The sequence below is a fragment of the Megalobrama amblycephala genome, linkage group LG1, assembly GCF_018812025.1.
Source record: "Megalobrama amblycephala isolate DHTTF-2021 linkage group LG1, ASM1881202v1, whole genome shotgun sequence".
NCBI classification, from domain to species: domain Eukaryota; kingdom Metazoa; phylum Chordata; class Actinopteri; order Cypriniformes; family Xenocyprididae; genus Megalobrama; species Megalobrama amblycephala.
This window is the reverse complement of record NC_063044.1, coordinates 53,360,146-53,383,813: the sequence shown is the minus strand read 5'-3', so window position 1 is coordinate 53,383,813 and position 23,668 is coordinate 53,360,146. Positions and strand designations below refer to the sequence as shown.

The window sequence follows — 23,668 nt, the reverse complement described above, 5'->3', positions numbered from 1 at the left end:
ATCACAAACCATATCTGATTTATATTTCCTAACATGGAATTAGGGATCCTACCAGATACTATTTTAAATTTTTTGACTTTGGCTATTGCTCTTTCTACATGCACTCTGTGCTTGGCTATTTTCTTTGTTATCTCAACATCTGGGACTGGCATTTGTATATTTGATTTTGCAAATGGAGGAATGGAGCCACGAGGATCACAGGCTATCAGAGACTTAAGTGTGTTAGTGGACTTATAATTAGAATAAGTCTGACTTTGCACCAACAATGAGCTGGGTTTCTCTATCTTCAGCTCTGTGCAATCAAGAATTGCAAAAGTTGTTGGAAACTCTGCTTTGTAGATTTCAGGCATGTTTTCTGTGATGATGTCCCTGTGAGGCCAAACAGACATATTACCTAGCCTGCCATACATGAAGTCAACCCACGAACTGAACAAAGTGCTAACACTTTGCATATCAATTTGAAATTTGAAAGCTAGCTCTTTGAGGTCAAAATTTTGTCTCAGTCTCATAAGTACAAGTAGAAATTGTTGCCGTAAAGGCATATTGCGGATTTGCCTGTTCAATTTTTCATATGTCAAGGGAATGTGTGTTTGTGGGATTGTTTCACTATCTGGTAGTCAGAAAAATCTGCACAGTTTGTTAAACTCATCATATGTGAACCCAGTGCAGTACTCAAAGAAGTTAGGCACACTGCTGTTGTTTATGGTCTCTGGTGTTAGTGGGTAAGGAGCCAGACCAGATTGCATTTTCTCCCTTAGCAGATCATTTTCTTTTTATTTTTGAGCGAGGAGAGCCTTCAGTTCCTCCTGTTTTTCTCCCATTTGGGCTTAGTCAGCTATGTACTCTGTAAACATAAGAATAAAATGATTAGAACTAGTGTTTTATTAGCACAGGACATAAATAATGTAAATAACTTACAAACATTGCAATATTATTTTTTTCCTTTTCTTGTGTCTAGCTCCCATTAGTGGACAACACTTGGCCAAGATCCTCCCTATCAAACCCTACTGAATCTGATGATTTTCCAGCATTCCCTTTGCCACCACAACCAAGCTCCTTCTGTACAGTCCTAACAAGAGAGCAAACGCAACGCTACAATGCCATGATGATAACAAAATCTGAATCAGAGGCACTGGAGAAAGAAACCAGACAACAGAGCATCAACAACATCTGGCATTGTGTCCGCTCTCCTCGTCTTACTTCATCCTCTTTCAAGAAGAGTATACTCTAGGAGAGCAGACTACGAGCAGCTTGCCACCAGCATGCAGAGGAAGACAACACTGCAAACTACAGCAATGAAGAGAGGCCTGGAGCTTGAGCCAGTTGCTGCAGCCCACTACACAGAAGTTACAGGAAACCCAGTTTACACGTGTGGCTTTGTCGTCAATCCCAATGCCCGCCATTTGGGTACTTCTCCTGACAGGAAAGTCCTTAAGCGTGGTTACGACAAAAGCTATGGCCTTTTAGAAATAAAGTGCCCAGACCAGTACAGCTACACAGGTTGTAAATACCTCCAAAAGCACAGTGGTGACACCTACAGTCTTAAACGTAATCATGAGTACTATTACCAAGTTATAGGACAGATGGGGATAACTGGGATGCCATGGTGTGACTTTTTTGTGAAATGTGACAATGACTACCATCTGGAGCGTATTCACTTTGATGCAGAAATGTGGGGGAAAATGAAAACTAAACTAGACTGGTTCTTTTTTGAGTATTTCCTACCAGCCCTGTGCAGTTAGAGAGATTGCTGTACCAAAAAAACAAAACAAAAACAAAACACATACCTATATCAATGAATATAGTGCTCTCCTCTGTAGTGGTATCCTCCATTAATGATTCTGTTGCCATCTTTCCTGTAATATCCATGGAAACGCCTTGTAGATCACACCTGACTCTGTAAATATGACATGTACATTTAATATTTTCAATAATAATATGCTTAGCAGGTTCTATGACAACTAATGTGATTGTAATGTATCGTATGTATAAAATAAAAACATTGCATTGTTATTATTTGCTTTTTATATAGGAAAAACACCTGCTGGTTTCAGCATTGTCTGGCATGCTGTCAACTCGTCTTTTCCTTGCTGGCACTGACACTGTTCGCAACTTTGGCGGACGTCTCACTGGTGTAACGTTACTACGGTCACATTTCAATGCTGGCAGAGGATCAGGATGAGCGGGTGTCGGTCGGCCGTCAACGAAGTGCTGGAGTTTAATGACAGAGGAATAGATTTAGTCATCCTAAATTACGCCTAAAGCATCTTGAAAGGAAATTCATACAGGACAGAGCAGAAATGTCAGGCAAAACTGTTAGGACTGCTAATGTTTGGCTAACTGTTTAGCTAGATATCCTCGTTACGTTAGGCTTTTGAAAACACATTTCTCCGGTTACGACATCTTGTAAAATATCTTTAAAATATCTACACTGTTAAAAATGTGCGGTATGTATAATTGAATTACCTTTGAACACACATAGAAGTGTTTGGCTGTTGAATGATTCCTCAGCTTGTCCAAACTAAGTTGCTGAGGCCGTCCACACAAACGTATCCACTTCATACACTTTTCCAGGTTTGTTGCAGGTTTAGGAAACGGGTGAAACTGTATGTTCCACAGCCTTTCTGGGTACCTGCTGTCCGCTTTGCAAGTCCAATACGAGCACCTTTTCACCATTTTTCATCGCCGATGTTAGTCTACTACACCTGCTTTGTCGGACTGGTTTGTTTGTCGGACAAAATGGCGGGCATTCACGGGGGTGGGGGTGGGGGGGGGGCGCATAATATCAGCGTTCTGATTGGTCAGATCGCCTGTCAATCAAACTTCCGGCGAAGGGTGAATAATGATAACATTTTGATTTTGGGTGAACTATAATTTGATTTTCAGGGTCCCGTATTATCAAAACCAAACAAGTTATTTTTCCCCAACATAATTAAAACTGAGTACAAATCAATCACGTGAGTGGAGAAAATCTGCAGGAAATAATAGTCCGATAAAAGTTACACATCGTGTAAACTATCAAATACATCAAATTTAAACTAGATTATCAATTAGCGATGTCAAATATGTTGACTGATTTTATAAGGACTGCATTTTATTTTTATGAAAATATAAAATATGTACGCGTCATTCTTTTTTTTATTTTTTTATTGACATATAAAGACAAAAATTACAGTTCAAGGAATTTAACAACAATAGAATTATAAGCAAACACAAAAACAGTAAGGAAACAAACGAGAAAATAAGTAAATATATGAACAATGGAGAAAACAAACAAACAAAAAATAAATAAATAAATAAAAATAATAATAATTAAAAAAAAAACCTATGAGCCAGAGGTAATATAACTTAAATTATACTGAAAAAAGAAGAGAAGGGTCCTTTTTTTTTTTTTTTTTTTTTTCTCTTCCTTTTTTCCTTTCCCTTTCCTTCTTCTTTGAACATCATAAAAAGGCATAAATATTATACTTCGTGCACAACGAATTGGACTTTAGGGCTTTGACACTGCTGGAAGAGGAAATAGTGCCCAAATAACATTTCAAATCTTGACAAAAAATAATAAAAAGAGGTTTAAGAGACAAAAATTTACACTTATGTATAAAAAACTTGGCAAGAAAAATAAATAGATTTATAAGAAAGTACTTGTCTTTTAGATTTTTATCGGAGTTATATAATCCAAATAATACATCCTTAAATGTCAAAGAAAAATTTTCAAAAAAAGAAGCATGTATAAATAAACAAAATTTCTTCCAAAAAATAGCTACATGAACACACTCCCAGAAAAGGTGAGGGATAGACTCATCTTCTGCCCCACAAAAAGAGCATAGAGAATCCTTCTCAGGAAACATTTTTTGGATATAAAGATTGACAGGGTAGAAACGGTATAACAACTTAAATGAAACCTCTTTAACCTTATTAGTGATTAAATATTTGTTGGGTAAAGACCACACTTTCTTCCAAGGAATATTATTAAAACAATTACTCCAATAAGATATTACAGAAGGGACAGTGATGATATCATTCTGAAAGAGTTGTCTAATCCTTCTATTCCTTAGAGAAGGACTGGACAAAAAACAAACCTTCCCTATTGTTGTCTCAAAAAGATGAGCCCAAGAGGTAAAAAAATGTGAAGAGTCTCCTGAGTTTTTTAAAAGAGCAATAGCTCCACTAGGGATAGCATCCATCACTATAGCAAAGTCTCGTGGGGTGACAGGAATACAATATTTAGCTAAAAATTCAGAATAAGAAAACAAAAGACCATTTGAATTTAAAAGTTGAGAAACCAAAAGAATATTGTTAGTAAACCAATCTGGAAAAAAAAGAGTTTTATTTTTATATCGGATATCATGGTTATTCCAAATAAAATACCTGTGGGGACTAAAATTATGTTTGTAAATTAAATGCCAAGCCAAAAACATCTGTTTATGGAAATTTGATAATTTGATGGGCAATTTAGAAATATTGTAGTTACATACTAAGAGAAAGGGAAGACCACCGACTTTAGAAAAGATATAGTTAGGAATAGTGTTCCATATGGAATCAGAATCAGTCAGAAATTGCCTCAACCAATTGATCTTAAACGTATTATTTAAAGAAGCGAAGTCAAGAAAGTTAAGACCTCCCTTATCAAAGCTATTTACGACAACAGATTTTTTTAAGTAATGTCTCTTGTGTTTCCATAAAAAGTTGTACGCGTCATTCCACCTAGTTCTATTTCTATGCGTGTCGTCATCATCACGCGTCGGAAGCGCGTCTAGCATCAACACACATGTGTGAGTCCTTCAGACTGCTGTGCTGTTCACAAACTAACGGAGCATTGATTCTCGTGATATGTTTGTTTGCGTCGAGCTGTCGTTATGAGCCGCTCCGTGTAGCCGGTCGGTGTTTATTATGCTCGCGCGTCTCCGCTGCTCTTTCTTCACACACAGAGCGCTGAGAGTCGGTGAACAGACTCTGCTGACACTGATGGACACACACACCTCCGGGAAGAGCAGACCCCTCAAAGACACGCGCCGACATGTGAAGACGAGGGACAGCCGCAGGCAGGGCGAGCTGCACGGGCCCTCCACCGTCTATGTGCAGGTCGCGGGCGCCGGGAGTCGCGATAATGGCGCCTCGCTGTATGTCTTCTCCGAGTATAACAGGTGCGAGCTGATCTCACGCTATATGACAGAGTCACGTGAACAATGATCTGTCAAAACTAGTGTGGAATATTACAGTATTATATCAGTAACCATGTTTACATTAATGCGTCATTAGTAAAACATAAATATAAAAAAGTGTGAAGCAGAGTTCAGTCACAGCTTATTATACAAATGATAGTATTGCTTAATAATAATAATAAATAAAATAAAGGTAACATTTCATAAGTTTCACAAATAACATTAACAGACATAAGCATTTTATGTAATGCTTAACAAATAAGTAGTTTATGAACATAATTATGCATTATATACATTTAAAAATATTTATAAAAATATGTTTCAAGGAAATTGAATTGACTGAGGAATCATTTTAAAAGTTTTAGCAAAATCTTAGTGCTGTCTGTAAATAATATTTATAAACAAACCACTGTACATCTAAGAAGTATATAATGTTTGTTATATTAATAATACAAATGTATAATAATAAATTATACAACGTTATTAAAAACAAAATAACATGAATTGCTTTAATAATAATATATTTAATAAAAAATAAAGGTAATTCATTTGTTTCTTCATTTAAATATCATTAACAAACAATGTCATATTATGTAATGCTTAACAAATCAGTAGTTTATAAATATAAATATGCATTATATACTTACATGATATATGAATCACATTTGTGAATGTTCGATTTAAAATGATATTTCAAAATATTTTACTGTTAAACTTTATGTAATCTGAGTTCATTAGTGGATGAATTATAAAATTCATAAATATTTTAGCAAAATCACAGTGCTACCTGTAAATAATATATAAAATATGTATTTATAAATTCTCAAACTTTATTTGATCGTTATTTAACTTTATTTATAAATATATGAAACAAATAGTTAAAATATATCATGATATTTCAAAATATTTTACTGTTAAACTTTATGTAATATAATGTTATCTTAGTTCATGAATTATACATAATTATATAAATATTTTAGCAAAATCGCAGAGCTACCTGTAAATAATATATAAAATATATATTATAAAATCTCAAATTTTATTTTATTATTTGACTATTTATTTGAGTATTTATATGATCACTTATCTTTCATTTAAAATCAACTTTTACAAAAATTACCTTATAAGAGATTCATGTATTTAAATGAAAGCATTTATTTTAATTTAATTATTTATTTTAATTATGAGCATTTATATTTATATTTGAATAAATTCCTGAACCACTAAACATCTAAGCAGTATACAGGGTTTATTGGTGAAATTTTTAGTGAAATTGAGTGTAATTGAATGTCAGGCCACCTTTATTTAGAGTATAATACAGTATGTTAGTTGTAAATCATGTGTTTGATATGCAGGTATCTGTTCAACTGTGCTGAAGGAACACAGAGACTGATGCAGGAGCACAAGTAAGAGACAAACGAACACAGATTCATTGTGAAGTGATGTAATGACACTGCTCTGTGTTCATATGGCATGTTTTTGTGTATTTGTTGTGTATCCAGAATGAAAATTGCTCGCTTGGACAATATCTTCCTCACCAGGATGAGCTGGGAGACGGTCGGCGGTTTATCAGGTGCATTTGAAGCTTTTCCAATTTTTATTTTCGCCTGTAAGTTTTCTACCTCTAGACTGTAGAAATGCTACTTTCGTATCGCCTGGTTATGAAGCAGGATTTTGACTGTCTGTGTAGAGACTCTTGTAAAGATCTGCTATGAGTTTGACAGGTTCCTGACTCTTAACTCTGTGTTTTGTGTTTTCTAGGGATGATCTTGACCCTCAAAGACACGGGAGTCCCTCAGTGTGTCCTGTCAGGACCGCCTCAGCTGGTACGGGACACATCTGATATCTGTAACCAGCATTCTCTGTTATGTGTGATATATTGTGTCTGTTTGGATATTTTTATGAATTTTCTGGTGGTGTTTGACAGAATTGTTGTGTTGTTGTTTTAGGAGAAATATTTACAAGCCATACAAGTGTTTTCAGGACCGCTGGAAGACATTACACTTGGTAAAGTCCACCGTTGTCATTCTCCATTATCGATTATATGAAGTGTTGTTATAGTTCATTAAAACAACCTTAACTTTGACTTGAAAGTGAAGTTTGTTGGGACAAACTTTATATGTTGGCTTGATAAAGCTGTTTGAAAGTTTTATAAGCTTTAAATTCAGTAAAGTGAAAAGAGAAAGAGAGAAAAACATTAACATGAATTAACATGTTTTAGCACATTGCTAGTATGAATTAGCATATTAATATGTCCTAACACATTGCTAACATGAATTAGCAAGTCTTAGCATGTTATTAGCATTAATTAGCCCGTTTTAACACTTTGCTAGCATGAATAAGCATGTTTTGCTAGCATAATTTAACGTGTTGCTCGCATGAATTTACATTTTGCTAACATTTTTTAACACATTGTTAGCATTAATTAGCATTTTGTTATCACAAATTAACACGTTTTGCTAGCAGCATTTGTTTTAACAGGTTGCTAACATGAATTAACATTTTGCTATGTTTTAGAACATTGTTAGCATGAGTTACAATGGTATTAACATGAATTAGCATGTTGGTAACATGCTTTAGCATTTTGTTAGCTTAGCATTCATTATCATGTTGGTAACGCTTTTTTAACAGGTTGCTAGCCTGAATTAGCATGTTGTTAGTATGTTTTACCAAATTGCATGTTTTGGTACATGTTGGTACATGTTTTAATGCATTGATAGCATTAATTAGCATGTTTTAGCATATTGCTAGCATGAATTAGGATGTTTTAACACAAAGCCAACATAATAAATCTGAAATAAAATATAAATATCAGATGAAAAAGTTCAACTTAAAACTAAAACTGTTGCATTTTTAGTTCAAGTTGAAGTACTAAAAGTACTCTCATTAAAAACGAGATAAATTAAATGTAATAAAGCAAAAACTAATAAAATTGGCAAAAGAACATAACAGAATTACTGAACCTACACTAAAATTAAAATAAGTGAATAGAGAAAAAGAAAGAAAGACATTAACATGAATTAACATGTTTTTCATTAACATATGGTTAATATGTTCTAACACATTGCTAACATGAATTGGCATGTTGGTCGTATGTTTAGCATGTTGTTAGCATTAATTAGCATGTTTTAGCACATTGCTAGCATGTTTAGCACATTTAGCATGTATGTTTTAACACATTGCTAACATTGTTTACATGCATTAACATGAAGCTAACATGTTATAACTTGTTGTTAACTCGAATTAGCATGTTGGTAACGTGCTTTTGCATTTTGCTAGCATTAATCATCATGTTGCTAACATTTATTAACACATTTCTAACCTAAATTATCATGTTGCTAGCATGTTTTAGCATATTGCTATCATGAGTTAGCATGTTTTAACACATTGTTAACATGAATTACCATGGTGCTAACATGCGTTAACATTTTGCTAGCATTAATTATCATGTTGTTAGCATGTTTTAACATATTGCTAGCATGATTTAGCATGTATGTTTTAACACAGCATGTTTTACAGGTTGCTAACCTGAATTAGCATTTTGTTATTATGAATTATGTTTTAACACATTGCTATCATGAATTAGCATATTTTAACATGTAGCTGTCAAGCCAACATAATGAAACTGAAATAAAACATAAATGTCAGATGAAAAAATTCAACTTAAAACTAAAATTGTTGCAATTTTAGTTCAAGTTGAAGCACTAAAAGTACTAAAATGAGGCAATTTAAATCTAAAAAAGCAAAAAAATGAATAAAACAATTAAATAACGAGTTAAAATATGTAAAACGAGAAATAAAAACTAATTGTAAATATTAATAATAAAATAGTATATAAATAATACTGAAATAACATCTCTGCTCTGATCACTGTCCATTCACCAGCTGAACCAGATTCTGTTTGTTTTCCTTTGGTTTGCAGCTGTCAGACCGTATACTGAACCTCAATATAAAGACAACACAATGACTGTCACTCAAGTTCCTCTCTTCTGTGAGTGTCGCCTCTTTTTTACACTGTTCTCAAGCGTGAACGTTTAAAAACCCTTCACATGTAAAGGATCCGTCTGTACTCTGTGTGTGTGTGTCGTAAGCTGAGCATAAGTCTGAGGCCGGCAGATGCTCCCCAGGCTCTGAATGCAGCAGCAGTCCTAACAGCAGCCAGACGGGGGCGCTCAAGAGACTGGAGGATATGGAGGAGAGTCCCAGTGTGAACGCTGGCAGGATATCAGCGAGTCCAGGCAAGACACCACACACACAACACCAGTTTATATGGAAGCTTGTTTCCACCACTAAATAAAAAATAATTATAAAAAAAAAAGATAATTATGACTTTTTATCTCACATTTCTGATTTTTTTTTTTAATAAATAAAGTGAGTAAAATAATAATTTCCATTACATTTGAACTACGTACTTTTTTTGATCAATTAAAAAACATCTTTTCAATCATTTCTTCCAACATATCTCATTTGCAAGCCAGTTTGCATGTCACATGTACCTCATATTCATATTTTGTGGCTGTTTTCAAGTGCACTTAAAGAGAGTGACACTAATGTGTTTAATGTTATATGATTTTTTTCCCCCACAGAAGGCAAAGAAAAGATCACTAGGGATTCATCTCTCGTGGTGGCTTATGTTTGTAAGGTGAGCAGAAATAATATGAAACGGGCCAATATGATTAAATAATAATTATGTTAAAGGATTATTTCACTTCAGAACTAAAATTTCCTGATAATTTACTCACCCCCATGTCATCCAAGATGTTCATGTCTTTCTTTCTTCAGTCGAAAAGAAATTAAGGTTTTTGAGGAAAACATTCCAGGATTTTTCTCCATATAGTGGACTTCAATGGGCACCAAACGGTTGAAGGTCAAAATTACAGTTTCAGTGCAGCTTCAAAGAGCTTTAAACGATACCAGACGAGAAATAAGGGTCTTATCTAGAGAAATGATCAGTCATTTTCTAAAAATAAATAAAAATTATACAAGTTTTAACCATAAATGCTCATCTTGAACTAGCTCTCTTCTTCTTCTCTATTTGAATTCCAGCAGTGTAGACACTGCTAAGTGTATTACTGCCCTCCACAGGTCAAAGTTTGAACTAAATTGTCATATACAATATGCTAGTGTAAGTATATAACAATTTAGTTAGAAAAGTTTATTTAAAAGTGAACTAATCCTTTAACCTCATACAATCATACTGTTCTCAGTAACTCATTTTCCATGTGATGTTTCTGCAGTTACACCCCAAGAAAGGGAACTTTCTGGTACTGAAAGCTAAAGAGATGGGCCTGCCGGTGTGAGTGTCTGATTTATCAGTTCAGTTGAGCTGTGCTTGAAATATGACACACATATAAACACATAACTCTATTGTGCTTTATCTGTAGAGGAACAGCAGCCATTGGACCCATAATCGACGCTCTGAAAGCCGGGAAAACTGTCACGCACGACGGAAAAGAGGTGATTCTTCAGTTCTTCACTATAAATGACGGTTTCAGCCTGTTCTGTACAGATGTTTCTAAACACTTGTAGTCCCTAGAGACTCCAGCATTGATCTGAAGACTGGAGCTGACTGTGCAGCATGTGTTTCAGATCCGGCCTGAGGAGCTGTGCACTCCAGCTGATCCTGGACCTGTCTTCATAGTGGTCGACTGTCCATCAGAGGACTTCATACAGCCGCTCTGCACCAATCACACCATACAAAGGTGAAGAAACGACTCCCAGAGAGACACGAGGCTTGCTTTCTCTGTGTACATCTAATAATGTCGCATGTGTGCAGGTATCAGACCGGTGGATCTGAGGACTCGGCAGCTCTCGTGGTTCACATGACTCCAGAGTCGGTGCTGAACACGGATCAGTACAAGAGCTGGATGGAGAGGTAGAGCTGAGCTCCGGTGATCACAGGGATCTGATCATGTGTCAGTGAGTGTGTGTGACGTGTCTGTTGTGTCGCAGGTTTCCCAGCAGCACGGAGCATCTGGTGATGAACGAGCAGACGTTCACGCCACACAACGCCCGCAGTCACAAACTCCAGACGCAGCTCAACCTCATCCATCCGGAGATCTTCCCGCAGCTCAAACTCTACAAAAGCAAAGTACAGCAACACTCACTCTTAGTGATTTAGATTTATTATCAGACAATCAGATCAGAAAATAATCTGTTAAATTTATAATTAACTGTTTAAAAAAAAACATCTGTTCAGGTGTGTTTTTCCAATTTTTTTTTCTTAACTAATACTTTTTAATAATACTAATACTCTGTTAAAGGTTTGGTTAAATGACAGTGACAGTGTTTTTTGTGTGTGTGTTCTATATTTAATATATTTATTTTAATTAAAAAAAAATTCTATTACTACATTTAATACTAGTAATACTTATAATTAATATTTACTTTCATTTTTTTACATCTCCAAATAAATAGTCATTTTTAGACTTTTTCAATTATTTATATTTATGTAATGTAATATTTTCTTTTCACACACACACACATATAATAATTTATTTTATATATATATATACATATACACACACACACACATATATATATATATATATATATACACACACACACACACATATATATATATATATATATATATATATATATATATATATATATATATATATATATATATATATATATATATATATATTTTTTTTTTTTTTTTTTTTTTCTCAATTAATACTCTGTTTTTGGATTTCCAATTAAATATTCTCAGTTAAAGGTCAGACTAATTTAGTTTTGTTAATTTAGAACTTTTTTTTTTTATTATTTTCATGTAACTTAATTTTTTTTAATATAATTTCATATTTTATTTCTTTTTTTAATATATCAAATAATTAAAATACTTTTCCCAAAGTATTCATTGTATCATCCCATATTTAATGCATTGTTTTATTTAATTAAATATTTAATAGACTCTTACAGGTAATTTATTTTTCATGTCAAGCATTGCCAGTGGAAAATTTTATTTATAATTTGTAAATTATTTATTGTGGTGTAATGTATTTATGCAATATATTTTAATATAACATTAAAAAAAACAAACATTTTATGTATTCTTTGTAATTTAATATTTTTTAATGTATTAATTTGATATTTTTTTTCTAATTGAATTTCATGTTTCATGCATTTTATTAATTTATTTTAATATGAAATAGTCTCTGTAGGTCAGTTAGATTTCAATTATAGCTAATGGGAACTATTCAAGTATTTATTATTTGTTTGTATTTGTATTTAATTTATTTTCCTATCTTAATCCAGTGTGACTTCAGTCAGTTAGTAATGGGTTTGTTCTTTGTCTCTTTTGTAGGAGCCGCAGGCTTCTCTAAACGTTCCCAACGTCAGAGCCGAATGTCTGCTCAAGTTTCAGCTTCGGCCCAAACTGGAGTGGCAAAGGTCAGTTCAGGTCATTGATCGACAGTGTGTCACAAATGATAGAAATGAACTAGTTTAATTGTGATCCTCATATATTGCGATGCCCATTTCAAAACTCCCATGCTTATCAAAGGTTTTAGAGAAGGTGGTTTATTCACAGCTGATGTCATTTTTAAGTAAGCATAAGATCTTAGATACATTTCAGTCCTGTTTAGGGCAGGTCATAGTACAGAGTCTGCAGTCTTGAGAGTTGTTAATGACCTTCGTTTAATCAGAAATTTTATTGGACTTGAGTGCAGCTTTTGATACTGTAGACCATGTGATTCTCATCAAGCAGTAATCCCATTTGGTGGGAATACCTGGGATGGTGGTTCAAGTCTTATCTTATTGATAGAGCATTCTCAGTCAAGTATGATAAATGTGTTTCAACAACAGTGGCTGTCACTTATTTCCCTTGTATATGGGTTCAAATTATTTTTTATTTTATTTTATTATTATTTTTTATAAATATGGCATGTCTTACCATTTGTATGCCAACTACACACAAATTTATCTACCTTTGAATTCAGGAAAGAATTGTGGTTCTTTTTCTAGATTAGGTCTATTGCTCGATTAAAGTCTCGCCTTGATGATTGCAATTATTTTGTATGTGGGATCATGTCAGACCACTATATCATGAGGCTGCTTTTTAATGTTTTTAAAGCTGGTGTCATAAATTACTTCTTGTCTTTAGCCTTTGAGAGGTTGGGCTAGTATTGGTTATATTAGTAGGTTGTGTGTTGTTTTATGTGTTGCATGTTTTTCTGATTGTACAGTACTTTGGTCTGCAGGTGCAGTTGTAAAGTGCTTTATAAATAAAGTGAATGAATGAATATACCTGAATTACACTGGCATATTATGCAAGTTAATAGTGTGAAACGAGGCAATAATTATTATGAATTTTATCAATTTTTACACCTTCAACCAAACCAGTTCCTATGAAGTTCTTGCAAATCTTGATCTTAGTTGAGGAACTTTTGTGAATCTTTTTCATCTGTGTGTGCGTGTGTGTAGAGATGCCATCCTGTCCTGCGATTCTGAGGAGTTTGTGAAGGAAGCAGCCGAAGTGCCAAACTTTCTGGAGGAAGTTGAGGAATGCAGAAAGTTCCAGGTGGCTGCGTCCGTCTCCACGTCTGGTGAGCTTTCTACCGAATCTGAGACAGAGAAGGAGGGATGAAAGTGTTGAATTAGAAGAGCAGAAAGACAAGAACACTTCCTCAGCTTGACATTTAATTTTCTCCGAGTAAAACTTTCTTCACTTCTGACTTTCCCTCTCTACTGTATCTGTATCAGTCGCCTCAGATCATGCAAGAGTAAATGGATTTGTTTTTCCAAAATGGTCATAATAGAGATGGACCCTTTTAATGGTAGTATATATAAAGTATAACTAAAATAAGTTTAAGCTCTTATTCCAGGTGTGTGAACTGATTTAGTTTCACTTTCATATACGTATCGTGTTTGAATGTTTCTGAAGGTGAGAAGTTTCCTGAGATCGTGTTTTTGGGCACCGGCTCGTCCCTGCCGATGAAGATCAGAAACGTCAGTGGAACTTTAGTGAACATCAGGTAATATTTATCAGTGATCAATTAAGCAAGTTCATTGTTTTGAGGTGCTGCTCAGGTGCAAAACACGTGTTTTAGTCCCTCTTTTTCACATTGGCCTAAACAATACTTTAGTTTGGGTTCCTTGCTGCTGTCGCCTTTGGCTTGCTTAGTTGGGGACACTTGACATTTGACTTGACATTTGATATTCAACAGCATTCTTGACATTTATTCAACAGTGCTTTGATCTACATTGACACTGTTCTTTAAGAGCTGCTGTGCAGCAAAAATTATGTACCAGTTATCAATGTAAAGCTGCTTTGACACAATCTGAAAGCGCTATATAAAGCGCTATATAAATAAAGGTGACTTGACTTAACTGTGGTAAAATCACAGTAACACACAGTCTCTTGTGTTTTATTGCTATAATGTATAATATAATGACTTGATTGTTTCCAGTGGTGTGTCTGATCATCTCTCTGTTCCTCAGCCCATCTCAGTCGCTGCTGTTGGATTGTGGGGAGGGAACGTTCGGCCAGTTGTGTCGTCATTATGGCAATGATGTGGATGAAGTCCTCTCCAAACTCTCCACCATCTTTGTGTCGCACCTGCACGCAGATCATCACACGGTGAGGCAGCCACAAACACACCATAAGATGACCGCTTGACTGTACATTATCCTGCTAATTATATGTACACTTAACAAATAATTAAATAAATGGTCACTTATACAGTTTAGCATACTAGATTATTTAAACAGAAGAAACCCAGAGCAGTCAGAATCATAGAGAGCTGAGAGAAAAATGTATAAAAAGTAGGAATATTATATTAAATAATAATCAATGCCATTTATTCCTCTGCTGACACTGTATGTTTTGTCATCCATGCAGGGTTTGATTCATTTATTATTGGAGCGAGAGAGAGCTCTGGTATGTATATATGTTTTATTTTGTGGGGTCAGTATTTTGTGCTTGTGTGTATGAATTATTTCACTGTTAACGTCATCTTCTGTGTTGTAGATGAGTCTTGGTAAAGCATTCAGTCCCGTGTTCCTGATCGCACCCGTACAGATCATGACGTGGTTGAACCAGTACCACGACCACTGCCAGCAGATACTCAGCCAGATCAAGTACGAGAGAAAACTACCACTGTCTCTTTATTTGATCTCTGTCTGTCTTTCTGTAATAGTGTCTATGATTCTCACTATTGACAGTATATTCATTTATCATTTGTAAAAATGTCAACGTAAAAAATATGTTGCTTGTTTTTGACACTTTTCTTTTAATGATCGTTCCAGTATCATCCCATCAAAGTTTTTGTGTGATGGTGCCGAGATTCCCAAAGCCAAGACCAAATCCTTCATTCAGACTGTCCTGAAGAAGAATGACCTGGTCAAGGTCTGTATGGACTGTATAGCCTTTTTTTTTTTTTTTTTTTTGCTTAGCTTAGAAAAAAATCCCTATACAGTATATCTTAATAATTAGGCATTTGGTTTAAATGTTTTTATTTTAAGAATCAGGATTTCAAAGAAACAGCAGTTGCAAAGAAAATTAAAAATGTGTAGCGCAAAACAACATAAAAAAAATAACTTTAATGGTATTTTATTATATATATTTACATGCACCAATGTAATAATTCAAGGTTGGGTAGGCAATTTTTTTCATTAGCACTTTTTGTTATTCTGGTTCAAACTCTCTACACATTCTGATAGCAATCAATAATAGAAATGGTATAAATATATTCAAAAAGGTCACATGACCAAAAAAAAAAAAAATTCATCCAATCATCCAATCATTGCATTTGTTCTGAGGATGACTCAGATGTTTGCGTTTCTTTGTCAACACTATCAACGGCGAAATGAATCTGCAGCAGTCAGGTGGTATAAGTCAGAGCTCTGAAAGTTGTTTATGTTCATTATTATTGTATTGCAATGTGCTTTTAGACATGAGGTAATTTAACGCCGTGTCTTGTGACGCTTTGCAGACTCTGTTCTGGCTGTGTGCGTTCATGTGTTTTGAAGGAGGCGTGGCTTTGGAGAGTTGTTGCAGGCCTCTCTGAAATTGCCTACTCTACCTTGAATCTATTGCTATCTAAAATATTTTGTTCTCTGTCTAATAGCACTCTCATACTCGCAAAGTGTATGGGTTTGGTTTTCAGGAAGCTTAATGGCCGTATAAAAAGTACATTAAAATCACAATCACAATATTTAAGATGTTTAATTTTATGGCACCAACAAGCTATTATACGTAAATCTCTATAAAATCTCCCAGCTGTAATCGGGATGTGATATAAATAAAGAATAATGAGTGATCTATGGAGCATGTTGTGATTAAACTCTCTCTCTCTCTCTCTCTCTGTCTCTTGAATGTGTAGTTTCAGACATGTTATGTTCGTCACTGTAAGAACGCATTTGCCTGCAGTTTGACGCATCAGTCTGGCTGGCAGCTCGTGTTCTCTGGAGACACCATGCCCTGCGAAGCCGTCGCCAATATGGGTAAAACACATACACACACTATGACCACTGATGCTTTTGCACATGAGTATATACAAATTATATATCATATCATACTGGTCTGAATATTCTGATAAGGAGTAAAATCAACTAAAACTTGCCTTTCAAAGGTTATAGTGTTTAGAATGTGTAATGCACTGACTTTTTTTATTTTTTTTTTAGTTGTTTTTGTCATTTTTGTCCTGAGTGATGATTCTGATTAAAAAAAAAATGTTCAAATCAGTATAAATTAAACAGAGTACCAGCGTGATTTATAGGTCCACTTTAATCTTTTTTTTTTGGCAATACATTTAATACAAATTTGAGGAAGAAAAATCATGTGCTATTTCTTTCTATTGATTTTGAGTTGGAAAATGTGGTCTTGAAAGGATTCTTGACTTTTGTGAACACACACAAACACCCACACATGTATTTATTAAGATGCACAGTTACATTTTGCATGCAATTAGATTTATATTTACACTCTTATGCTTTATTTTCAGTCTGAACTCAAAATCTTCCGTCATTCAGAATCTGGTCATTAAACGCCCATCAGTCCAGTTGGAGAGAGAGAGTCTGTAATTGCGTCTGAATCTCTATAGTGACTCATGGATCGATACGAATGAAGCCTGCGTTTAAATGCTGCTTCCTGTCTTTATCAGCTATGTAATCGATCACTTCAGCACCATTCTCTGAGTCACAGAAACCTCTTTAATGGCTCCTGAGGGAGTCCGGCAGTGATGGAGGGTATTCAGCCTTCCCCTCCTGAACGCTGCCGATGGTTTGGTCCGCTCGTCTCATTAGGAAAGGCCTTTGTTGTCTCAGCGCTTGTTGGGCTGCTGGAGTTCTCGTGATTGATTTCTAAAGAGAAAAAATGGAGTATGTGTTGGTGTGTGTGAAAGTTTGTGTGTGTTTTACAATAGGGCGAAAGAGGGAACAGCATGTCAACTGTAATTTATCTGTGTGTGGCAGAGAGTTTGATTCATCTCTTGGTTTGTTCTCAGGCAAGAATGCCACACTTTTGATTCATGAAGCCACGCTGGAGGATGGGATGGAAGAAGAGGCGTTAGAGAAGAGACACAGGTAACATGAACACAGGTTCACTGACATCCAAATGCAAGAGGAATTCAGAGCTACAGGGTCATCTCATTTTTTTTTAATATAATGTTTGTCAAAGTCTTTAGCAGTAAATCTCTCTTAATGGAGTTTTTCAGCATCAAGCATCCACGTAGTTCCATTAGATCCATGTCAGAAATAGTTTTTAACTACTCATCCTTCAATAACAGCCTCTTTTTACAGTTGCATCACATTTTGGCTGATTCATAAAGCAGTCAGTGCTGAAATGTACAGCTAAATCTGTTCAGATCAGACCAAAATTATCAGGTACCTTGTTCAAAATGAACTTCAGCAGCTTCACAAATCTATACGAAGAGGCACAACTGTTAAACGTTCTTCGTGATCCCATGTTTCAAACTTTAGTTAGTGTGTAATGTTGTTGTTAGAGTATAAATAAAATCTGTAAAATTTTAAAGCTCAAAGTTCAATGCCAAGCGAGATATTTTATTTAACAGAAGTCGCCTACATCGAATGGCCAGTTTGGACTACATTCCTCTACTTCCTTCTTTAATGAACTAAAACAGTTTTTTGACTAACCTCCGCCCACAGGAATACACAAGAGTTGCGTTTGTAGAGTGTGTTTGTCGCCATGTCGTCGAAACGCTGTTATTTTCATCCTGCAGTCCAATCACCGGGTCTGATTCCGGCTCAAATTGATAGGGTAAAATTAAAGACATGTTTACAGTAACACTGAGCGCGTGCATCTCCACGTTATGGTAAGAGGCGTGACCTTTCCGGGCAAGGTTCGCTAAGCTGCTGTCGAATCACAACACAGGAACCGCTGGCACAATCAGAACTCGTTACGTATTTCTGAAGGAGGGACTTCATAGAACAAGGAAGTCATCAGCCCGTTTTTATGACAGTGGAAACAGCGGTATACAGATAAGTAAATTATGTGAAAAATACTGTTTTTTTTTTTTTACACGCGAAACATGAACACATGTTATATTGCACACTATAAACACAATCAAAGCTTCAAAAAAACACGAAAAACGGGACCTTTAATAATCAGAAAGGTTTCTTGAGCATCAAATCGGCATAGTAGAATGATTTCAGAAAAATCAGCTTTGATCACAGGAATAAATTCCATGTTAACATATATTCACATAAAAAACAGTTATTTTGATTTGTAATAATATTCCATGATATTATAGTTTTTACTCTATTTTTGATCAAATAAATTCAGAAGAGACTTATGGAAGCTTGTTTCTGCCATGGAATAAAACCATTTAAAAGATAATTGCAACTTTTTATTTCACAATTCTGACTTTTCTCAGAATTGTGAGATATCAATTCAGCTAATTCAACAAATACGAGTTTATGAATTTAAGTCCAATTCTGACTTTATTCTCAATTACCAGTTTATATATCACAATTTTGACTTTGTAACTGGCAATTTCGAGTTCATATCACTCAATTTTGAGGAAGATATAAACACATAATTGTAAGTTATAAAGTCAGAATTGTGAGATAAAGTTTATTTTTTATTTTAGTGGAGGAAACAAGCTTCCATAAAGACTTCTTACAAAAACATTTTAAAAATGTACTCCAAACCTTTAAATGAGTAATGACAGAATTGCCTTTTTACTGTGGCACAATTTCTGTCAACAGTAGCCATGTTTCCATCCAAAGTAGCGTTTCCATTCGGTGAGTCGAAGAGAACAAAAACATCACTTCCTGATAAAATGGTGCTAAAAGTAGGAAAAGCAATTGTATATAATAATTTTTGTATATAATAATTTACTTGGTCTTGGAGCATGCAGATAAAATGCAATGAACGTGTTTTAGAGGTAGATGTGTACTGTGCGGGAACACAGTCATGTAAGACAGTTCTCGGACGTAATTATACCGAACCACTTGGACGACAGACTTTGCTCAGGCATTACAGAACAACCAAAACAGCATTTGAGTTGATGTGCAACAAGATCCAATGGTTAGTACAGTTATGCGTCCCATCTCGCAGTCACACGATTTTTTGGATGAACATCGAGGAATTTATTCAGTAAAAGTGTTTCAGTCAGTTTATGGCATGTTTTCTCATCGGATAAAAATGTGTCAATTAAGCGCATATGTTTTTTTTTTAAAGCTGCAGTCTGTAACTTTTTTTGGTTAAAAATTATCCAAAATCAATTTTTGGGCAATTACATAACCAGCCAGTGTTGAAAACTATCTAATAATCTTGTCTTGATTCACAGCGGTAAGCTTGTAATAATGTTTTATAATTTAAGAGCGTCACGTCCGTAAACAGAAAGGAAGGAGTCCAGGCTAGTCGGTTTTATCACGTGAGGATACTGCCGGTAGCGTCACATTTATAGCCTTTTCTCACAGCAGCTGAAATAATTAAATTTATCATTTTGATGGTGGATTGTAATCCAGAAAGATCCAAATGACAATCATCAGCCGAGGCACAACGCACGTACAGATAACTGTTCCGCATATGACTGCAATTGCAGGTTTCAAACAGAGATGGCGACAAAGAGGAAAAATCGCAGACTGCAGCTTTAATGTGCATTTTTAGAATTTATGTGCATATTGGCATATCAGTCGAGCCGTTTTTATGCAATATCCCAAAATGCGCATAAAAATAGGTGGATGGAAACATAGCTATTGTTCCAATGTAATGAACGCATTTAAACTTGGCATGAATTCTCTTCCATAAACATTGCAAGTGTTAATCAACATCTATTATCAAACAATTCTGCTTTTGCCTTGAGTGAAGAGGTGAAGAGTGTATTTGGCAAACTAACAAAACAGACAAGAAGATAAACCATCGTTTGATTTGAGAGCTAAAAAAAACTCTGCCTCAGGCAGAGGAGAAGATCTTCTGAAATGAAAGTGGTCAGTTTTCCCAGAGGATAATATGTTTCCTGATGGAGGACTCATTTAAAGCAGGTCTCTCTTTAAGTTCTGGGATTCTCCTCTTAGATGAGCATTGATTGGGTTCCTTATCGCCTGCTGGAGTTCTGGAACGCCGGGTCTCTGGATGAACTGCTCTGTGTGTCACGCTGGGGCTTTTTCCAATTGAAGAGCTGAATAACTTGAGAACTTCTGAGTGGAATTGATTGGAGATTTTGTGGTGGATTCATTTGGGTTTCAGTGAGGAATTGATTGCCTAAGAGGGCGGCGAGTGTCATCCGAGTCCGTGAAGGTTCGGTTTAGCTTTATCAGCTGAAATTTAAAGATTTGTGTTTCAAGCTTTGTAGACATGAGAATTGGGTAGTAATGCTGCAGTACAGCACTCCAGTGGTGTCCATGCAGTCTTTTCTGATGTCAGATTCAGTGCATTAGTCTTTTCTGAAGAAGTTGCATGATTGTCAATTGATCGCTGTTTGAATCTGAAACTCTTTCCAGCACCACGTCTCAGGCTATTGGCATGGGGATGAAGATGAACGCTGAATTCATTGTGTTGAATCACTTCAGTCAGCGGTACGCTAAGATCCCTCTCTTCAACGACGACTTCAACAGCAAAGTGGGCATCTCGTTTGACCACATGAGGGTGAGGATACACATACTGTCAAATAACAAATTACTAACAACTAATTCTTCTTAAAGGGATAGTTCACCCAAAAATGAAAATTATCACATGATTTACTCAACCTCAAGCCATCCTAGGTGTATATGACTATCTTCTTTCAAATTAACACAATCTGAGATATATTTAAAAATATACAGGCTCTTCCAAGCGTTATAATTGTTGTGAAGGGGGGCGTGATTTTGAAGCCCAAAAAAAGTGCATCCATCCATCATAAAAATAATCCGTATGGCTCCAGAGGGTTAATAAAGGCCTTTGAAGCAAAGCGATGTGTTTTTCTAAGAAAAATATCCATATTTAAAACTTTATAAACTATAATAACTAGCTTCTGGGAGATGGCGTACGCTTCGATTTGCGATGACGACTGCTGAAGCGCAGAGGAGAGAGCAAAACAAAACACCGGTCATGAATTTGAAAGTCTAAAATGAGAAATTTTAAAGAGAAATTTCAAAGGATTTCGATATAAGACAAGAGGAGCTTGAGTTTGTGAGAAGCGTCTAAGCTTATGATTCTCCTACATCTTGCCTCATTCGTCGCTTCATAGGTTACTCTCTTGGCACAAGTCGACTTGCTCAGTATGTGTACGGTCGTTTGCCAGAAGCTACTTTGAATTTATAAAGTTTTAAATATGGATTTTTCTTACAACCCATCGCTTTGCTTCAAAAAGCCTTTATTAACCCCCTGGAGCCATATGGATTATATTTATGATGAATGGATAAACTTTTTTTGGGCTACAAAATCTGCATTCTTCCTTTTATTTCTTAGTTACTTCCTACATTACTTGCATCATCATACCTTTGTTACGTCCTTATTTTCTTCCTTACTTCTACTTCTTCCTAAGTCATTTCCTTATTTACATACATCCTTCCTTGCATCTTTAATTTCTAGCTGTTACTTCCTGCATTACATCCTTCATTCATACCTTCCTTTCTTAGTTATTTCTTTATTTACTTGCATCCTTCTTTTCTCAGTTGCTTCCTACATGACTTATATCCTTTCTTGGTCTTCCTTTTCTTTTTTATTACCTTAGTTGTTTAATTCCTTATTTACATCCTTACAATCACCCTTGCTTACAGCATACCTTCCTTAGTTATTTTCTTTCATCCTTCCTTCCCTTTATTCCTCCTCCTTTATATCTACCTCACTTTTTTTAGTTGAGAAATGCAGTACAAAACAAGTTTATATTCCACTTTGAATCAAATGGAAAGTTTGATGTGTTGTTTTCTTGTGCTCAGATTCGATTTGGAGATTTCCAGATGCTTCCGCGGCTCATTCAGCCTCTGAAGGCATTGTTTGCGGAGGAGATTGAAGAGATGGAGGAGAGGAGAGAAAGGAGAGAGATGAAGAAGAGCATTGAGCCTCCGTCTAATGGAGAGTCTGGAACAAGCTGCCAACTCGAAGAGACAAGCAGAAGTGCCAAGAGAGAGCAAGATGACCTCAACCAAGAAACAGCCGTCAAACGACTTAAGACAAACTGATGGGCAACCAATCAGGGTGAGGATTAGATCAGCCCAACCTATCAGATGACAGCCTGGGGAAAAACTGAACCAGTGGGCTTTAAAATATATATCATAAAATCCATGTTGGGTAGAAGTCCAACTGGGTGAGATTAAAGCAGCTGGAGATTAATTCGAGTTTCAAGCATACTCTGAAATACAGTGTATCAGCTCCTGGCTGGGAACAGAACTGGAATCTGTCCTGCTGCTATTGATTCTGCTTCAGGCTTGACCATGGTGCCGGTGGGAAAGTACACTACCAGAGATTTTTGAAATGTTTGCCATTTTAATTTCAGCCTTCAGCACTGAAGAAAGATGTTATTTTCATATAGTGATGGAGAATTCCACTTCAGTTTGAATCAGGATGTTATTTTGCGAGTAAACTGAATGCAGTGGTGTGTGAAAAAAGGCACTTGTACATTTTTCTTTATGTAATTTTATTTTATGTCCATGAAATGGCTGATCAGCTTAGGCTTTTCTAATTATTTTAGGAAAATAAACATAAACCTGGATGGCTATTTGTCATTATTATAACTTTATCCCTCCCCCTTAATTGCAAAGTGCAAACATGTAACAAATATAATTTTTTTAGGGTGATTTATAGAATAAAAATTTCATTTTAGATGCATATAATTGGTTTTGCATAAATGCATAGGCCACTTTCATTTTTTTCTTTCTGGTTATGTGACTGCTGATGGCACATCTATGATGTTTGCTGAAATAACTTGGGAATCATCTTCCAGCAACAGATTTTAAATTGTGCATGATACAACTGATGTTTTAAGTTTAAAATAGAGCTGAGAGAGGAAGGATGAAGCAAAATGTGCTGTTAGTTGTAGAAAGTTCATACAAAATAGATGAAAGGACTATCAGTAAAGATATACTCTTTCACAAACTGGGATATTGGGGTGTTGAAG

The 23,668-nt window shown here is 35.4% G+C and overlaps 2 protein-coding genes across 3 annotated transcripts; one reads left to right on the top strand and one right to left on the bottom strand.

Annotated features, from left to right (window-relative positions):
* Positions 1-752: 752 nt before the first annotated feature.
* On the bottom strand, positions 753-4,760 carry LOC125274566. 2 transcript variants are annotated; one of them, XR_007186273.1, is made up of 4 exons: positions 2,467-4,760; positions 2,042-2,211; positions 1,788-1,897; positions 753-844 (listed from the first exon to the last, which is right to left on the bottom strand). XR_007186273.1 is itself a non-coding variant. In XM_048200953.1 (4 exons), the coding sequence occupies exons 1-4, from the start codon at positions 2,674-2,676 to the stop codon at positions 828-830; spliced, it is 507 nt and encodes a 168-aa protein (XP_048056910.1). In that variant the 5' UTR covers positions 2,677-2,771; the 3' UTR covers positions 753-827. The 2 variants fall into 2 exon arrangements, 1 of the variants encoding a protein (XP_048056910.1); XM_048200953.1 differs by having other exon boundaries at positions 2,467-2,771.
* Positions 4,741-23,263, top strand: elac2 (elaC ribonuclease Z 2). Its single transcript, XM_048200948.1, has 24 exons — positions 4,741-5,144; positions 6,518-6,568; positions 6,665-6,735; positions 6,924-6,988; positions 7,112-7,169; positions 9,085-9,153; positions 9,254-9,400; positions 9,749-9,804; positions 10,400-10,458; positions 10,547-10,619; positions 10,752-10,864; positions 10,939-11,037; positions 11,115-11,253; positions 12,472-12,557; positions 13,590-13,711; positions 14,050-14,140; positions 14,607-14,745; positions 15,007-15,045; positions 15,136-15,245; positions 15,414-15,513; positions 16,490-16,610; positions 17,612-17,690; positions 21,075-21,219; positions 22,491-23,263. Exons 1-24 carry the CDS (start codon positions 4,891-4,893, stop codon positions 22,731-22,733), a joined length of 2,529 nt encoding a protein of 842 aa, XP_048056905.1. The 5' UTR covers positions 4,741-4,890; the 3' UTR covers positions 22,734-23,263.
* Positions 23,264-23,668: the final 405 nt, after the last annotated feature.